At 44.7% G+C, this 20283-nt stretch overlaps 2 protein-coding genes across 3 annotated transcripts in view; one reads left to right on the top strand and one right to left on the bottom strand.

The window, feature by feature from the left end:
• Positions 1-11071: 11071 nt before the first annotated feature.
• LOC147013425 (uncharacterized) lies at positions 11072-14844 on the bottom strand. The gene is made up of 2 exons (XM_085853484.1): positions 14737-14844; positions 11072-14341 (listed from the first exon to the last, which is right to left on the bottom strand). Exon 2 carries the CDS (start codon positions 12845-12847, stop codon positions 11072-11074), a length of 1776 nt encoding a protein of 591 aa, XP_085709610.1. The 5' UTR covers positions 12848-14341; positions 14737-14844.
• Positions 14845-15405: 561 nt separating this feature from the next.
• Positions 15406-20283, top strand: part of CSTF3 (cleavage stimulation factor subunit 3) — a 65108-nt gene continuing 60230 nt past the window's right edge. For both annotated transcript variants that reach the window (XM_085855244.1, XM_085855243.1), the window contains exon 1: positions 15406-15542. In XM_085855244.1, the coding sequence (XP_085711370.1) occupies positions 15525-15542 (18 nt within the window). In that variant the 5' untranslated portion in view covers positions 15406-15524. The remainder of the gene's footprint in view (positions 15543-20283) is intronic.

Here is a 20283-nt window from a genome sequence, read left to right as displayed (position 1 = left end):
TTAAAGATGTGATAACACGGATTGCACATGTAGAACCAATTTACCATTTGAATGGATGTATAGGTGGAATTGATTCTTAAAACCGACCATGCTTTCAATCCTTGTGTTGGCTTAAGGGTTAGGGTGGTGGGTTTAAGATCCGAGGATCCTGAGTTCAAATCTCATTCTGCTGTTCAATTAATACCAGGTGGGGTTGACTCTGCCCATCATCCTTCTGAGATTGGCAAAATGAGTACCAGCTTGCTGGTATCCTGTGTCGGAGTGGTGACCTGTTCAGGATTGTGTCCAATAGCCGAGGAGACTGATTAGGCAGCACCAACGCTCTGCACAGAGTATGGTCTCCCAATCATGGATGGATACTTTCAATAAACCTTGAGCTGATGACGTACACAAGGAGCTGATGACGTAGCAGGTCATTTGGCCCGTCGTGCTCGAGCTCCGTCAACATCATTAATTCAACCGATCAGTTTCAGGTGAATGTGAAAGGCCTAAATAATCATAATGTTGATTCTTCACTGTGATAACTAGTGAATCATATTTTGTGTACATTATGTATTAGCGAACGCAGTGAGCTTCATACTTAACGCGTGCACGTGAGAGAATAGGAAACAACAACAACACAATACCCCTGGCTATTTGGAATCCGTGTCATTGGATATGACCTTTTGCTTCCGGTTGTTGTTAAACGCTGTGCAGTGTATAAACACGATTGGGTTTTATTTCTATCTTGTGAATATCACTTAACGCGTGCACCTGAGAGAATAGGAAACAACAAAAACAACACAATACCCTGGCAATTGTGAATCCGTGTCGTTGGCTATGACCGTTTTGCTTCCGTTTTTGTTTTGTTTCTGGTTTTTTTTTTGTTTCCGGTTTTTGTCATGGGGAATGATGCATGCCGGGAGATCATGACCGGAAGTGTTTATTTATTTATTCAATTATTTTTTCCCCAAAGTTAATTCTATACTTCCGAAAGTGATTTATTTTCATTACAGGAAGTGTTTAGTATTTAACATTACCGGGAGTGATTTTGAAACTCTTTCCGGAACTTTTAATTTCTTTTATTCTTGACCAGAAGTGATCGTTTATTTATTTATTCAATTATTTTTTTCCCAAAGTTAATTTTAATAAAGATATCTCCCGCATCATCAAAAAATAATTTTTAATCGTGATTTAAATTATTTGATCGCTGATCCCGAATCCAGGCCGAAGTAACCGGAAATTGCGTCAAAACCATCAGCTGTGCGGCGCTTACATGTACCACGGTATAGTTGGCAAGTATACAGTTGTGAACAAGTTTTATTTAAAGTCAGAAGCGAATGTAAGAAGAATTCTACGTTCGCTTCTCGGCTTTGCCTATTCCATATTAATAACAGCAATGCAATTATTTATCCGAGGATTCACTGAGCGTGCACTTCCGGTACTGCGGACCGTTATTCAGGGTGATTGAAAAAAAATCAGGTGAAATCTTCAACCCGACTGCTAATTCGACTTTTATTTTGATATAAAAGGCTTTTCACGATGTATTGAAAGCGAGAGAAGAACCTTCAGAGTGTAGGCTTTATTCCATTTGATTGAAGCCGCTTCTACGGGCACATCAGGGAATACAGGTGCAGCAAGGAGTACATAAGCAGTAAGGTATACATGTGCAATTAATCACCGCAAAATAAATCAGCATAAGCACGGAGTCCGATATACTCTCAATTCTCACCATTCAACGAGCACCAAGTGAACCGCCGCCGTAAACGACAATGCCCCTGGGACAATCACCCCGTCCGTGCGGAGACTTGGCTTTATCCATCCCGTGCTCGAGCCGCGCGACATGTGATCACACGTCACGACCTTCAATTCACCACATTCTCCCCGTCTTTAAAATATAACTAGAGGCCCAACTAACGCACCATGATTACTTCAGCACTATAGGAGTATACATTTCAAGCAACGCGAACTATCTAAACTACAGAAGCATACATGCCAAGCAGTGAGGATTATTTTGCGTTGTAGGAGCATGGTAATGAGCATCGATATATTATGTAACGAGCATATAGGAGCATGAGCATCGAGGATGCCGATAATCCCCTTTACAGATCGAGTCGGCGAGGGGGTTTTCTCCGTCGACCTCTCCGGGAGTAGATGGCAGTTTCACTTGAGGGAGGCTTCCGATCCTCTTGGTGAGCCTCGACTCGTGCCGGGGATGACTCCTCGATCGCTCTCGGGTGGAACGCGGAAGCTCCGTCGCCACCGTTCCCGGGTGGAGTTCCTGGGGGGGATGTCAGAGGGAGGAGTGCCAGATGGTGGTGTACCTGCGGGAGGAGTACCTGAGGGAGCCAAATGGCGAACCGACACAGTGGTCTCCCTGCCATCAGGGAGCCTGACATGAGCATACTCTGGATTAGTATCGATGAGTTCGACCCCCTCCACCATGGGTTCATACTTGCTTTGTCGTACCGGGCGTTTCATGAACACTGTTCCAGGATGGGTTAGCCAGTTGGGCACCGATTGGCCGTCAACATAACGTCGCTGGTGAGTAAACATTCGTTCGTGAGGAGTTGCATTGGTGGACGTGCAGAGCAAAGAGCGTATGGAATTCAGAGCGTCAAGAAGGGTAACCTCCCATTGCCCGGGGCCCAGTCCTCTTGATTTCAACGCCAGAGTTACGGCTTTCCAAGTGACTCCGTTATACCGTTCCACCTGCCCATTACACTGTGGGTTGTAACCCGTCGTTCGACTAGTTGCTATGCCGTGCTCTAATAGGAATTGTTTTAGCCTGGCCGACATGAAACACGGCCCTCTGTCTGAATGTATGTACGAAGGTTTCCCAAACATAGCGAAGAGGTCAGAGAGACATCTCACGACAGTGCCCGAGGTCATATCCGAGCACGGAAATGCGAAAGGAAACCTTGAGTATTCATCAACAACAGTGAATATGTATCTGTTGTCTGTCTCGGTCGGCAGGGGCCCTTTGAAGTCGATATTTAGTCTCTCGAAGGGAGAAGTGGCCTTGATCAACCTGCCAGATGCCGCGCCATAGAATCTGGGTTTTAGTTCAGCACAAACAGGGCATGAAGCATTCATTTGTTTAATATCTTCGATAGAATAGGGAAGGTTTTGTCTGCGCACGAAATGTGCCATTCTGGTTACCCCTGGGTGGCAAAGAGACACATGTAGGTCTTGCAAAGCCCGACTGATTGTCGTCGAACAGTAGACCCGAGAGAAGGTATCTGCAGCAGGGTTTTCTCTCCCGGGCCGGTAAACAATGTCATAACTATAGCAAGCTTGGTCTATCCGCCATCTCATAATTTTTTCATTTTTAATTTTCCCGTTATTTTTCCCATCAAACATGAATGCAACGGATCGCTGGTCCGTGACGAGCGTGAAGTGGTTTCCTAGTAAATAATGTCTCCATTTACGTAGGGCTTCGACAATAGCGTACGCTTCCTTCTCTATCGCTGAGTGTCTCTGCTCGCTTCCAGAGAGAGTTCTCGAGAAGAACGCGACGGGTCGCCCAGACTGATTGAGCGTCGCAGCTATCGCGTGATCAGAAGCATCCGTTTCCACCACGAAGGGCACCGTGCTGTCGATCGATAAAACCACGGAATTACTGATATCATCTTTGAGGCTGTGGAAAGCTTTTACAACAGCGGCATCTGGTGGGAAGTTTTTGCAATGCACTAGGGGATGTATTTTCTCGGAGTATTGGGAAATCCATCTCGCGTAGTAAGCGAACATGCCGATCACCCGGCGCATTGTCTGCAGGTCCTGAGGTGGGGGTAGTTCACGAAGTGGGCGCAATCGTTCAGGATCGGGCTTAATCGTGCCGTCGGCTATTGTGGAGCCGAGAAGGTCAATTGACCTTGCCGAGAATACGCATTTCTCGTAGTTGAGGGTCAGATTATATTTTCTAGCAATGCTCAAGAATCTGTCCAGATTCATGTCATGTTCCCCCTGATCCCTACCGCACACTGTGACATTGTCCACGTAAACAAAAGTGTCTTTGAGGTTTTTATCTGAGATGATGTCGTCCATAACCCATTGGAAGCAAGCTGCTCCATTCGTGACACCGAACGGAATCCTCCTGAATTGGTAGAGGCGTCTACCTGCCTGGAACGCGGTGTAAGGTTTGTCTTCCTCTCGGATGGGAATTTGATGATAGGCGCTTCGCAAATCAATGGTGCTGAATATTTTATAATTGGCCACGCGTTCGACCATCTCGTCTATGCGCGGCAAAGGGTAGGCATCGAGTTGGGTGAAACGATTGACCGTTTGAGAGTAATCGACAACCATTCGTTTCTTATGGTTCTGGTTGGCGGTGACCAACACCTGTGCGCGCCATGGCGAATCGCTCGGTTCTATAATTCCTTCTTCCAGTAATCGCTTGGTCTCTGAAGTGATGAAGTTCATATCAGCAGTGGTATATCGTCGCGATTTGATCGCTATCGGTTTACAGACCGGCGACAAGTTAGCAAACAGCAGGGGGGACGTTACCTCTGCGGTGGTCAGAGCATTTAAAATTAGACGAGGTTTGCTTCCTCCAAAGGGTATTTCGACGCTCGTGTGCTGCTTGAGGACATTATGACCCAGAATTACGTCTGCGCATAAATCACGAAGCACCAGTACCCTTACATCCCGATGCGTGTACCCTTTAACGTCCAATTCAACATTGCAGTACCCTCGTATGCGGGACTGTAGTGATGTGGCGGCCATGCCAAATGTGGGAAAATGTGGGAAATGTGGGAAACCATGCCAAATGTGACGTGGATTTCTACCCTCGAACCACGTCGTGATCGAAAGGATTCTTGATTGTTGAGGGATCTTGACCTCCTCGAGGATTCAACGTCTAGCCGACTCAGTGTTGCATGTATCGGGATAAAATAAACCACAGAAGTCCAGTAATAATCAATGTCCACAAGGAGTTCTTTCTTCTGTACCATTTATTTGCTCTCTCTCAGATCATTCTCCCCCTCCCCATATATCCATTCCATTTTATAAGCAGAGAGGCCTTTGATCGCAAAAACAGAATGCACAGCTTATCAGCCCGGTCACCTTGTACTTTCAGAAACCCAAGCAATGTCCAAAGTGTCAAAGAAAGACAAGATTATAAGTAGGTGGTAGGCCTTAACAACTAAATAGTAGAACAGTAGAGGAAAAACACAAACACTTTGACCTACTCAGACTGAGGCAGATGTTTCTTGTCTAGAGAGTAATAATTTCCCCAACACTCCCCCCTTGTTGCCTAATAAGGCAACACTAGTTAAGTTTATCGATATATATTTTCTCTTCACTTGGAAATGCATTCTCTCTTGCGTTTGAGTGTGCCCATTTTCTTGGGTAGTCACATCCCCCCTTTTCCCCATCGTAGAGCTCAGTCCCTTAGCCTTTCCTGTCCCGCAAGCCAGGTGGCTTCATGTGGTTGTACAGCTTCGGACCTGGTTGAGGTTCCGGTAGGCCCCTAGGCCGATAGAAGATAAGGCTACCCGTTGGGCTGCACAGCTGATTTTCGACAACCTATTTCGGGAACAAAGCAGATGAGCAAGAGTGGATTGACAATTCCCGTGAATATTGAACACATTCATTTGCGCTACTTATGGATTTCCAAGTTCAGGTTCTATCTCAAAAGAGTCGTAGGACTCGGTCTCAAAACCAGGGTATGAGGGTGGTGCTTGGGCCACCATCACCTTTTTAGCAGTATTCCTCTTTAGACAAGAAACAATCAATGCCGGCATTGTAATTGTTGCACATCTAACAAGCACCACTACAATGATGATCCACAATAACCCAACGGAAATCCAATGCAATAGGGTAGTTCCCCAGCCTCCAAAAATCCCTTCAAACCAGGAATAAAGCCTATCTTCCGTGAAATAATTGTGATACTTGGCTCCTTCTTGCTTAATCTTGTCAGCTATGTTCGTGATTTTCTCCGAGTTATCAGGGATATAAGTACAACACTCAGAGTTAATTACAGCACACGTTCCTCCTTGAGCCGCGAGAATGAGGTCGAGCGCAACTCGGTTTTGCATTGAAACTGCACGCAGGGCGACGACCTCCGAGTTGATATCAATCATGCCTAGAGCAGTTTTATTTGCCAATAATTCAAGCGAAGCAGCTAACTCTGCCAATCCCACAGACGTTTGTCCAACACCGTAGTGAGGGATTAGAATCATGAAGAACAGTTCAGTTGACGTGAAACCCCGTTTATCCCGTTTCAAATGCTCAAAAGGTGACTTAGATAACAGGCGCATATGTGGCAAAATGAATGACAAGAAACAAGATCCACTCCAATTAACTGGAAGCCATGGGTATGCTCGATTTCCACACACCAAATAGGTATTATTTAAAGCGACTTGTGGTCCCATCGTGTGATTTTCATAAACATAATGACTGCATTCAGAATTCCCTAATCTTCTTTCTCCCCATGCCTCTTGTACCAAGCATAGTTCGGGTTTTTCTGTCGCCCGTTCAACCATAAAATGTGGAGGCATCTTACTTAAATTAAAATTTGGCCAAAACCAGTTACTGAAATTTCGTTGTCGGAGGCAATTTCCATTTCCATTGGTAACGATGTGGTCGTCAAGGTTATTATCTTGTTTATCCCAGTTTCTTTCCTTTGCCCAGTACCCACACCATTCACTCAGATTGGATGGTATAGCCAGAAGCGGTATCCCAGTAACTGCTGAATGAGGTATCTTAGTACAAACCCAGCAATTGGTTTTATTAAAAGCTTTCGCGTGTTTACGAGAAAGAGCCAGATAAGTGTTTATTCCATGTGGTGAACCCACTTTGCTCGTTAAGCTTCTTCGGTCTCTGAATGCCCTAGGCTTAGTTTGGTGGGCAGTCTGACAGGCCCATCTCCAAAGAACATGCAAATAACGTTGATCACAGACAGTACTTATCGGTTTAACAGACCAAGTACACATTGCACCACCTGCATTTAGTAGTACAAATAATCCTGCAATGGAAAGAATCATTAAAGTTATCAGGAAGCAATGTTCTCCTCGGGTTCTTTTCTGCCGTGTGCCAGTTTGCAGTGTGTGGCATGGATCCATGTTGCTCTTCCTTTACACTTCACAGCTGTATGGGTAGTTAGCAGTATTTGAAATGGCCCACACCAACGTGCCTGAAGAGAGTTCTTCCGTTTGTAAATTTTCACATAAACAAAGTCTCCGGGTTTGAAGTTGTGATGATCAGTTGTGGCTGGTTCTGGCAGAGCTTGTTTCACCTGTGCATAAAAAGTTCTTACAGCATGATTCAGAGAGATACAGAACGTAAGCAACGTGTCGTCCATTTGCTGCACGTTCATGTCTTTTATAGTCAAAGGAGGTGAGTTCGGTAATCTCATTGGTCTTCCCATCAGAATCTCTCATAGATCTCTGCGGTAGATCTCATAGTCATGAGAGTAATTGGCAGAGCATCTGGCCATTTTAATCCAGTTTGTTCACAAATCTTGGCCAGTTTATTCTTCAGGAATCCATTTTGCCTCTCTACTGCCCCCGCAGATTGCGGACGATGCGGGCAGTCGAAATGTTGCTTGATTTGCAATATGCGACACAATTCTTTCACCACTTCGGCTGTGAAATGAGTACCTTGGTCACTGGAGATCCTACAAGGTATTCCAAACCTACAGATGAAATCCTTCATCAACAGTTTAACCACAGTAATGGCATCTGCTTTCCGACAAGGGTAAGCCTCAACCCATTTGGTGAACAAATCGACGATGACTAACGCAAATTCAAAACCGCAGCATTTTGGTAACTGGACAAAATCCATCTGGATATGAACAAAAGGTCCGAATGGAATTGGATGACCCCCTGGGGCCATCTCCACCCCGCTTGCTGGGTTATGTTTTTGGCAAATATGACATGTCTTACAATACTGTTCTGCAATTGGACTAAAGCCCGGGGCAAACCACTGTCTCCCAATTGAAGCACTCATGCCGCCTTTGCTAGTATGCCCGGCCCCATGTGCCAATCGGGCGAGCCAAGGTAATAGAGCTCTTGGTGCCACCACACGACCATCAGATGATCTCCATAATTTGGATTCATTTTCGAATTCACATCCAGCCAGTATCCACAAATCTCGTTCTTTAGCACTGACAGCTGTCTGCAAAGTGTTTATATCGTCAATGGTCGGCGTTGCCTCTTGTCTCAATACACATTGTGATATTAAAAGAGCTCTGGTGTGGGCAGCAGATTTTGCAGCTGCATCTGCCCTGGCATTTCCCCGTGAGACGTCATCAGATCTCCCAGTGTGGGCGTCACATTTTACCACTGCAATTTGGTGAGGCAGAAGTATTGCTTCCAGTAGATTCACAATCCATGTTCCATTCCTCACCTGCGTACCTGATGATGTTATAAAACCCCTTTCGCGCCAGAGTGCTCCGAATTCGTGTACAGCACCAAAGGCATAGCCGGAGTCAGTGTAGATTGTCACTATTTGGCCTTTGGCTAAATGGCATGCACGAGTGAGGGCGAACAGTTCTGCCTGCTGCGCGGAACAGCTCTCAGCCAATCTCCCGCTTTCGATTACTTCGTGATCAGAGCAAACGGCGTAGCCTGTTAATAAACATCCATCAGGTGCACGCGATGATGAGCCGTCGACATATAGAACCAATTCAGAATTTTGGATTGGTGTGTCTCTCAAGTCAGGACGGGGTTGACACGTGTGGGCGATTATCTCTTCACAATTGTGAGGATCACCATCTTGTACTCCTGGCAACAAACTAGCAGGATTCAGCGGTGCGCATCTCCTAATCGTAATGTTCATGGGTGCTGTGAGTGAGAGTTCGTATGTTGTTGCTCTTGAAGCCGACAAATGCTGTGTTTTCGTTTTTAACAGTACAGCTGTGACTGCATGCGGTACCAGGAGAACCAAAGTGTTTCCCGCGACGAGCGCTTCGGTCGCCTGCACCGCGAGCGAAGCGGCTGCTACTGCCTTGAGACAAGGGGGGAATCCTTGCGCTACCGGATCCAATTTAGTACTATAATATGCAACAGGCCGTAATTTATTTCCGTGCTTCTGTGTCAGCACAGATTGTGCGAATCCCTGTCTCTCACACATGCATACAAATGGAAAGGTTTTTCATAGTTTGGTAAACCCAGAGCGGGAGCCGAAGAAAGAGCCTGTTTTAACGTTACAAAAGCCTTGTCTGCATTTTGTGTCCATGCAAGTGGGCTGGGCGCATTTGCCGAACCATTGTCCACCAGGGGGCGCACTAAGGCCGCATAATCTGGTATCCACTGTCTGCAATAGCCGGTCATTCCGAGGAAAGACCTCATCTGTTTAGCAGTAGTTGGCTTGGGCAGGTTTAATATTGCCGCTATATGTTCAGGGGAGATGCGTCTTGTATCTCCCTTCAGAATATGCCCCAAATATTTAACTTCTTCTTGGCAAAATTGCAATTTAGCTCTCGATGCTTTGTGTCCTTTCCTGGCTAAGGCCCTCAACAATGTCAATGTATCTCGTTCGCATGCGTCTTTTGACGCTGAACAGATCAGCAGGTCGTCAACATATTGAATCAGTGTGGATCCACAAGGGAAAACTACATCATCCAAGTCGTCTTTGAGGGCCCTCGAGAATAATGTTGGACTTTCACAATACCCCTGGGGCAATACAGTCCAAGTGTATTGCCTTCCCTGGTAGGTGACTGCAACCAGAAACTCTACTTCTTCGGCTATTGGTATACTAAAAAAGCTGAACAAAGATCCACAACACTAAAATAGGTAGTGTTACTTGGGATGCTTGATAGAATGGTAGTTGGATTTGCAATTACAGGAAAAGCTGGAATTACCGCATCATTCACTGCCCTCAAATCCTGTACGAATCTCCACGTTGGCTTTCCAGGTTTTCTCACAGGTAAGATCGGTGTATTACATTGACTAACAGTGGGAATAATTATCCCTTGTTTCAATAGCACTTCCACTACAGGAGCAATTCCTACCTCTGCTTCTGGAGACAAAGGGTATTGCGGTTTTCGAGGCAGTTTCTTTTTTGGATCTATAGTGATCTTGATTGGATTCATACTTTTAATTTGGCCGACATCGTTGGCATGTGTTGCCCACAGACAAGTCGGGACTTGTTCGAGTATTTCAGGTAATTTTCCTGACCCATTTAATTCTGAGAGATCGACCACCTCAAACACAGCTTTTGCTGATCCTTGACATTCTGTCCAACAGAATCCCTGTTCCCCGATCTTCCAAAGTCCGTTTACTTGGCTCGATTCCATCAAAGTCGCTTGTGATGCTTTTTTCAAAGAGGTTACCATGTGACCAATGTCCGTTTCTTGGTAACCTTCTGCAATCGCTAAAGTAACATGTGGTGTAACACTGGACGGTTGGTTCCACAATTTTAATTGTTCCTGCGTCAGATGCACCTCCAGGCCAATTCCTTGCTTCCCAATCCAAATTGTTCCCAACACTAAGTCAAAGGTCTGGTGTAATTTCGAGAGTGTTTCACTCGCATAGACGTTATCTTTTCCCTTGATGTTGCAATCTGCAATGCAATGTAGTCGAGTCTGTAAGTACCGTCTGACCATGCCGTGTTTACTCACCCAATCGAGCACCTCGGGTACGTTTCTCTCCAAATGTGATAAATATTCCTGCAAATGGTTAAATGCTTCACAATTAATCACAGTCCATTGATATACAAGATTTTCTGTATTTTCCTGTAATAAATTCATCATAGTTATGTGTGATTCGTGAGGTATTTCTAAATATACACCATCAGGGGTACACTTAATTGAACAATTCAGCTTGCATAACAGATCTCTCCCCAACAGATTAATTGGTGTATCAGTTGCCATCAAAAATGCATGGTTTGCAGACAATGGTCCAATTTCCACCCGGAGCTGCTCTGTCAGTGGAATCGTACTAGCAACTCCCGACATTCCCACTACTTTTACTCGTTCTCGCGATAACGGGGCGTCTGGGAAATCACTCCTTCTGAGCGCAGATTTGGTCGCTCCTGTGTCGACTAAGAAAGGAATCTCTTGGCCTTCAATTTTCAAAGTCAATTTTGGTTCGTCACATGGTTTCAAAGTCAGGAAGGGTAACTCAGACGAAGTCGCTTCTTTTCTTTGTCATAAAACGAATGGGTTTTGGCTTTGAAATGAACCTTGAGATGAAGGAGGAAGAAATGAGGGTGGAGGAGGAGGGAACGAGGCTGGAGGAGGAGGAGGAGGGAATTCGGTTTGAGGTGCAGTGGGTTGAAATGAACCAGCTTGCTCAAACTGTGTTCCCCATCTTTCCTGCTGTCTATAATATGGATTTTCATTCACTGGAGGCGTGGAGTGTCTGCGAGTTTCATCTCTGTATTGTGCCGCTGGTCTCTGTTCTACCGGTTCATACGAACTATAAGTTCGACTGTTTCTACGATTTCGGCATTCGTTAGCCCAGTGTCCTTGTTTTCCGCATGTATAACAGAAATCTCTGCGCTGGTCTCTGTATTTTGGTCTCTGACGGTAATTGGTTTGCCCTCGGTTTTGTGCATTATATCTCACATTCCTTTCCCCGGGGCATTCACCTTGACCTTGAACCTGGGATAGCATTAATGTTGATTCGTTTTCCTCGTCAGAACGATGTTTCAACAATGAATTACAATGCGTTACATATTCCATCAAGTCTTTCACTTCCTTTAATTCCCAACCAATACATACTCGCTTTATCTCATTTTGTAATTTGGCCGTCAAACCATTAAGGTAGACATGAGCAAATGGTACTCCCTCTTCCTTCAGTCCAGAGTGACATTGGTATACACCCCGAAAACGCTCTAAGAATTCCAATGGGTCCTCGCCAGCGCGTTGCCTGCACATCTGTATTTTTGCCCAGTCGGTCTTAAGTGTTACCACCTCTGTGACAGCGTCAATGAGGGTGTCAATATGTTCTTTGAGCTCCTCCCTGTCTCCAGGAGCTTCATCTGGCCATGCAGCGACCTGTTTCAATTGTCGGAGTAACCCCTCTGGTACCACTAATTTTAATAATATTTCCATGTCCATATATGTTGGCTGATGGCATGCCACCACCACGCGTAGTTCCGCCTGGAATTTTTTTGGGTTCTCCCGTATCTTCGGCATCTCATTTACGATGGCTTTTAATTCAGAGCCCCACGGACGATATATCGCTTGTACCTCCCTTGCACCCGGGTAATCTCGCAATGGAAACGCGCCAATGAGTGCCTCATCATCTCCGTCCTTCGCGGTCTCCGGCATTATTTTTTTTGATCGAGTTTGTATTTTACCCTTGTCAGCAAGAGGAACTTTATTTTTGCTTTGTGTTCTTGTTTCTTTCTTAATTACTCGCCTGGCTCCCCGTTGAGCCCCTCCTTGCCCTGTGGCATCATCTCCCTCTGTCTCTCCCGCTTCTTCGTCCTCGAGCGGTTGTGCTATCGGAACTGTGCACTCTGGCCATGTATCTGAGTCTTCTTCTTCATCCTCAAATCTGACAGCCACTGCTCGCTGTCTCTTGGTTTTATTTTCAAGTCTCACCGGCATTTGCTTCGTTAATTGGTCTAGCTGACCCTTCAGGTTTAACAACCGTGCCTTTTCGTCTCTGTCATGACATTCCTTCATCCAATTTATATAAACGCTCCAGTTCACCTGCTTCTGGACCTTTTTGTCACTATTTTTCACTTCCAGTACTTTTCTTAAATTGTCTAAACACTCGTGATCGAACGTTCCATTCTCAGGGAAGGGTAATCCACTATTTTTGGTCCAATTGCACCATTTCCCCATGTCTCTCACAGCTTCAGGCCCATACTTATCAAACATAATTCTTGCACATGTACCTCTCCGTGGTTTTTGAATACAATTTTCCTCGGTATACACATTTTCCTTCCTTTTACAATTTCTGTTTCCCATCTCTAAAATCACACAAATCACAACCGCTAAATTCACTCTAAAATCACAGAATAAAATAAATCGCACCCTCGGAGAACCCCCCCTGCTTACCTTCGCTCAAGCACTTGTCGTTCCTCCAGGCACTGCCTCCGGCAGATTAAGCACCTCCGGTCACGAGCGCCGCACAACGCCGATTCGAATCCGTGTCACTGGCACCAACTGGCAAGAGGATTTCTACCCTCGAACCGCGTCGTGATCGAAAGGATTCTTGATTGTTGAGGGATCTTGACCTCCTCGAGGATTCAACGTCTAGCCGACTCAGTGTTGCATGTATCGGGATAAAATAAACCACAGAAGTCCAGTAATAATCAATGTCCACAAGGAGTTCTTTCTTCTGTACCATTTATTTGCTCTCTCTCAGATCATTCTCCCCCTCCCCATATATCCATTCCATTTTATAAGCAGAGAGGGCCTTTGATCGCAAAAACAGAATGCACAGCTTATCAGCCCGGTCACCTTGTACTTTCAGAAACCCAAGCAATGTCCAAAGTGTCAAAGAAAGACAAGATTATAAGTAGGTGGTAGGCCTTAACAACTAAATAGTAGAACAGTAGAGGAAAAACACAAACACTTTGACCTACTCAGACTGAGGCAAAGGTTTCTTGTCTAGAGAGTAATAATTACCCCAACAATACCGTATTGTCTGTCGGGTGGATCTTCCATTTCCTGCCCTTTACTAGCGAGCTGTTGACGAAACTCTCAGAGCTACCGGTATCAATCAGTGCCTCAGCCATATGCCCGTTAATTCGTACATTGATGATAGCCTTGGAGAGACTCCCCGGTGAGGCTGCAGTTAGTTTCTTTTGTGAGTAGAGGGCCGCAGAAGTGGGTTTATTTCTCCTTAGAGTAGATTTACATACCCTGGCATAATGCCCTTTCTTGTCACAATTCATGCATGTGGCATCTCTGGCGGGGCATTTGTGGCGGAGGTGTCTTTTGTACCCACAAAAGAAGCATTTACCAACCGAAGGAGTTGCTGAGGAGTTTGACGAGGTCTGGGTATCCGATTCCTCGGGTTTTTCTCCATCCTCTGTGTCAGGGGTGCCCTGTGGGGTTCCTCGAGTTTCCACCGTAGCGGCGTTCATTAGCAGCATCGGTGTCCCAAATGACTCAGATTGCTGCTGAGCCGTATCCATCGCTCGAGCCTGGTCGGCTACCTCTTCAAGAGTGGGTTGCGCTTTCTCCAGTAAGCGTTGCCGTATGTGGGCTGACCTGAGCCCTTGGATGAACGCTTCTCGGGTCGCTTCATCTCGGTGTTCCTCGGCGGTTACGGCCTGGAAACTGCAGTCTTTTCCCAACTGCCTCAGAGCTTGCAGGAACTGATCGATTGTCTCCCCGGCTGCTTGCTTGCGTGTGTTGAGAAGATGTCGTATGTATACCTCGTTCTTGGGCTTCACGTAGAGCGCCCGCAGCACGTCGATCGCTGCTTCGTAAGTGTCACACTCCGAGAAGAGCCTGTACACGCCGGGCGAGACATGATTCACAAGGGCGGCAAATTTGTCGGCTCCCTCTTCGATGATGGTCAGATAGTGTGAGAAGGAACGGAACCAATGCGACCATATCATTTCTGAGTCAGTCGCGTTTGGGTCTGCGTCGAACCTCTCTGGTTTGTAGATCTTGTCCATCGTTGAATGAAGCGGCTTCAATCAAATGGAATAAATTGAAATGAAAGCGAGAGAAGAACCTTCAGAGTGTAGGCTTTATTCCATTTGATTGAAGCCGCTTCGACGGGCACATCAGGGAATACAGGCGCAGCAAGGAGTACATAAGCAGTAATGTATACACGTGCAATTAATCACCGCAAAATAAATCAGCATAAGCACGGAGTCCGATATACTCTCGATTCTCACCATTCAACGAGCACCAAGTGAACCGCCGCCGTAAATGACAATGCCCCTGGGACAATCACCCCGACCGCGCGGAGACTTGGCTTTATCTATTCCGTGCTCGAGCCGTGCGACATGTGATCACACGTCACGACCTTCAATTCACCACACACGATTTTTTTTTCCTCCCCCTCATACGTGAATAAATATGTTATTTTCTTGTTGGAATGGAATTATATGATTTAGGCGGTGTATGAATGGACTCCATTCGGTGGATATTCGGCTGTGCAATTTTTGTGTTTGACCTTTCGTCTTTCGACAATCCCACGAAAACGAGTCCACAGATCCTGTAAAATTTCCTACAACAATAAATTGATTTCTTTCTTTTTTTTGTAATATATATAGATTTTTTAATGTTGATTTTTTGTTCATGTTACATTTTTTTATTATCACATCGTCCTTTATTAATAACTTATCGACAGTCGGTATTAAATCACGACGCATTCATGTCCACGTAACTGTCATTAGGCGCTGTATATTCAATAACAATACGTACTTCAAAATTTTGTAACGGCAGTTATTTTTTTTTTAATCTAATTACATAATATTTGTTCGGAAATTGCACGCAATACAGTTTGCGTGCATTTTATTTTCGCCATTTCCTTTTCGAAGTTAAAAAAAAAAAATTTCAGTCAATACTAGGAGGAAGAAGAAGAGAAGAAGAGAAGAAGAAGAAGAAGAAGAAGAAGAAGAAGAAGAAGAAGAAGAAGAAGAAGAAGCCGCCTTAATATCGCACGCCAGCTTTACGCGCCATGTCGGCGGAGGATCAGGTGAGCGGCAATCGTCGCCTTTCGATTTGAGAGAAACGCACAATGAACAACGATGTTTGGAGCAAATATAATTACCTCAGGATCGAGATCGTTTTACCTCTTTAGCCGGAAGGTGCCATCTCGTGAGGAATCGTTGATGTTTATGCGCTTTTCATTGTTCTTCATTGACGCGGGGGGGGAAAAAAAAAAAAACTTTATAAATCAAAAACTGGATTCGTTTATTTCCTTGTTCAACTTCTCGCCATGTTCACGATGTCGTTTGTTCGATTTTGAGGTAGAATGATTAATATTTTTGGCGTTTAACTCCAATAGGCCTCGGCCTGTTCTCGACTAGTGTGCTCAGCACGATTTAACTGCTTGTAAAATATTGCGATACACGTTGTGTATTAAAACGTTTGAGAGATTATTTCGTTACTGGTACAACAGTTTGTTTTGCTTTCTGTTCAAACATGTTCGTTGGACTCTTGTGTCCCACATAAATAACACGTTCCCACAGGTTGGTGTGCGATGTACTCGGACCCGATTATTCAAAATGCTACAAAGTTGTGCGTTGGTTAATGGATTTGAAAGTAATGCTTATGGCGCCGAATTTGAACGAAGAAGGATTTGGAGGAAAGTCGTCCCTTGAGGAGGAAAGGTGGAGGTGAGAGGAATGAGGGTGGAAGGAGGAGATGATAGAGAATGAATAAATAAGGACGGAATGAAAGAGAATGTGGGTGAATGAGAGAAAATGAATGGGAGTAAGAATGTGAATGAGAGGGAGAGAATGAGTTGTGTGTATTTAAAAAAAAAAAAAAAAAAAAAAATTGGTTGTTATTACTATCATTATGTCATTGAAATTTTGTGCAATGACGTCTCTGACCATAACTATATGATCTCGAGCAACATTGTGGTTAGGCGTTTTTGGGGTTGTCAGATGACCCCACACAAGCCTGGTGTTGGCTTAGTGGTTAGGGTGGTGGCTTGGGATCCTAGGGTCCTGAGTTCAAGCCCCGTTGGTCCGCTGAATTAATATACACCAGGAGGTTGACTCAGCCTGTCATCCTTCCCAGGTCGGCGAAATGAGTACCAGTGCACTGGTAAGGGGGACACTGCATCAGCGGCATAGCCACGTCCCAACCAATGATGGAACCAGCTGCCACAGGCTGCGCTCAATAGAGAAAGAGGGGTGACCCCACGGTGCTTTCGTCTCGACACCACACCACTGCGGTTGCTATCAAATATTGAGCTAGAATCCTGCGTCGAAGTGGCGAATCCGTCCAGGATTGTACTCCTTGGCCAAAACGAAACTGCCTCGGCAGCCATATGCACCTCACGGCGTGAAATGAATGGTTTATTTACATTTATTATTGAGCTGAAATAAGATGGTGGTGCCTTATACAGTAACGGGTATGCGTTATATTGCACCGCTGCTCATACTTACAGAATGAGATGACGTGGTTGTGATCACGGTCGTAAAATAGAACCGTTGGGCTCTTGAAATGTCATCCAATGGCAGTAGGTTTGGTTCATGAATAAGCTTTAGTGATACTGCAAGAACACCACTGTGACATCCATCCTGCCATGATTTGACCATCAATACCCTCTCCACCTTGCACATAGAAGTGACAATGCCTGTCAAGACATTCTGGAGAATATGGTGATCAACATCGTCATCACGTGTCGTGTGGAACAGAGCTGTGTCATCAAGTCCCTTATGAAGGAGAACATCAGATCAACTGAAATTCACAGAATAATGTCTGCACAACTTGATGTACGCGTCTTTCATGTCGTTGAGTTTTGAACCGGGTTCAAAAATGGCTATGAATCGCTGAGCGATATATTTTTTTTAAATATTCTTGTGTGAAATTACCTGCTGTCTCTCAAGCAAAACATAAAACGTGTTCATCATTCATTACTTGAAGTCTAACAGGTTTAAATGGAAAGTAGGCAACAAAGGATGTCCTGTTTGATGCAAAGCAGAGGGAGGGTTTTTATAGTTATATATTTATTATAACAGTGATGTAAGACTCATGGAGGAGCTTGTACATGTATCACAGACATCAGTGATACTTTTACATCAATTACGAGGACATCATGACACAATGGACAAAAACAAATGGGATTTGATCTCGAGTTCTCTGTGTCATGAGCCATTGGAGTCGGATTTGGACAACACAAGACGCAAACCTTCTTGAACGAGATTGTAACATGATGGTATCTGCGTCCATTGTGAGCTGGCATGACCCAATCATGGCGAGCTAGCATAGAGTGTAGACATTTCTCATCCTCACTACTCATTTACGTTGAAGTTCAGCTCTCAATCTGAAAGCTTAAATGGCATTTGTGTTTTGAGATCTTAGCTATTTGATTTGCTTGGCATTTGTTGAATGTGGTACATGCTGTCTCAGGTCATGATTCAGGTGCTGTCTCAGGTGGTAAAATTCAACCGCTAGACTCTCGTGGAGATGGGTTTGAAGTTCAAAGTCATTCCCTTTCGAGTCCCGACTTAGTCAGCTTGTGATTTTTTTTCGTCTCTGAACCACTCGGAAATCATCGGGGTGGCATTGACTTACGAATGATGAAGATTGTCAGAGCATGTGTGCTGACCGCTGTTTACCTGTCCCAAAGATTTATATGCGGACAACGTCAAGGTGCTACCACATCAATGGGACAAGTGTGAATGAGGAGCTTGAGAACTTTGAAATTGGCTTCCACCTTATTCATTCAACTTCCTCATTGAAATCCATGCTAATTTAGCAACGCGTATGTATGAGGGGCGTTCAAAAGGTTCCACCAAAGTAGATACAATATTCCAAGACGTGCCAAATATATTTTTATTTTCAATATAAATGTACTTATATGTATTATGTAATAATTGTACACAAGCCTCGACTCTTGTGAGTATATCCTTCCTTTTGAACACACCTCGAAAGATCTCTGAACCTGATATTGATATTGGCTTCATCTTTCCGGTTCACTTACGTGGTCCTTCCAAACCCTCTGCTCATGTACAAGCCATGATGCTTTGTACCATGTTTGGCTGCAGACAGGTAGGTCCAACACCAGATAGTACTGTATATGTAAATGTTTACAAGCAGTTATAACGTTTAATGCCTCCTGAAATATCAGCAGAAACATTCAATTGAGAGTGAAATAAAGGAGACGATGAAAGGAAAATTGCATAAAATGGCAGTGAGGACAGGGGGTCGTTGGTCAGTAGCTACAGTGGCCTGCAAAAATATTCACCCCCTTCCAATAATTTAGGAGTGGGTGAATACTTTTGCTTTTTAATATTTTTGGTGAATTCCATTTGTGAATAATACCAAATAATTTGGAAATACTATATGTGAATACTTCTTTATTCTTGGAAGTGTACTACAGTGGCCTCCACATTTAGATGATTCACGAATGATGTAGAAACAATTTTGCCAAATGAACCTTTTTATTCGTAACTGAAGAGATCAAAATAGACACTGTTATAGTTGAAGGAGGTTGCATGTCACGAATACCTGCAAAAAACGTACAAATCAAAATTCACTTGTAAAAGTATTCAGCCCCTTTGGTCAGTACTTGGTGGAAACACCTTTTTCAGCAATGACTGCCATGAGTGTTTCTGGGTAGGTCTCCACCGGCTTTGCACAGTGAGGTGGTGAAATCTTTGCCCATTATTCATGTGAAAATTGCTCTAGTTCTGCCAAGTTTGATGGGGATCCTCGATGGACTGCAATCTTCAAGTCTCGCCATCGGTCTTCAATTGGGTTGAAGTCAGGACTTTGACTGGGCCAGTCAAGAACATTTATTTTCTTCTTATTCAGGCACTCTAGTGTGGCTTTAGCTTTGTGCTACGGATCATTGTCCTGCTGAAATGTGAATCTCCTACCCAGTTTCAGATTCATGGCTGACTCAAGCAGGTTTTCATCAAGGATTCTCCTGTACTTTTCACCATCATGACTCTACCACCACCATGCTTGACAGTAGGGATGGTGTTGACTGGGTGAAGTGCAGTGTTAGGCTTGTGCCAGATATAAAGCTTTGAATTTAGACCAAAAAGTTCAATTTTCGTCTCGTTTGATCACAAAACTTTTCTCCACATGCCTGCAGTATCCTTAAGATGCTTATTCACAAGCTCCATACGAGCTTTTAGATACGTCTTTTTCAGTAATGGCTTCTTTCTTGCCACCTGTCCATAGAGGCCAGTTTTGTGAAGGGAGCAGGATATTGTTGAGTGATGAATACTGACCCCCATCTCACTGACTGAACAACACACATACATGACTGATTGACACACATAGAGCTTTGCAGATGTTTAAATGTCATTGTTGGATTTACAGTGAGATTCCAAACCAGCTTCCTGCTTGTCTGGCTGCTGAGTTTGGATGGGTGACCTGATCAGGGTGGAGTCTGGGTGGTGTGATACTGTTACGGATTTGGAAACCTTTTGCACACAAACAGCCAGAGTCCCCATAGTTCAGTTATTTCGATAAGTATGTGTATAGTTAGAATCCATCCCCTATGTCTAATGGGAATTTTGTGTGTGTGCTGTGAGTTCTTTTATAGTCAGGTTTTATACATCTACAACAACAGCACCGTCCCTCATTCAACCCGGTCGCCATTGCCCACATGTTTTTGGCTGAGGGCGTGTGCAGAGCCTCCGTCGCTTTGGATCGAGGCTCCGCTCCGAGGAGCGGCATAGAGCGTTTCCTCCAGCCAATGAGCGAAGGGCGAGCATCGCACGCACGACCCAGCCAATCAGGGGGGT

The sequence above is a fragment of the Eptatretus burgeri genome, chromosome 14 (genome assembly GCF_056783735.1).
Source record: "Eptatretus burgeri isolate ZD-2024b chromosome 14, Ebu_testis_v1, whole genome shotgun sequence".
Classification (NCBI taxonomy): Eukaryota; Metazoa; Chordata; class Myxini; order Myxiniformes; family Myxinidae; genus Eptatretus; species Eptatretus burgeri.
The sequence above is the reverse complement of the archived record's forward strand: the minus strand, read 5'-3'. Positions and strand labels throughout refer to the sequence as shown.

Bases quoted from the DNA above. Each gene is read 5' to 3' on its own strand.
- LOC147013425 (XM_085853484.1), bottom strand. From the start codon at position 12,847: ATGGGAAACAGAAATTGTAAAAGGAAGGAAAATGTGTATACCGAGGAA.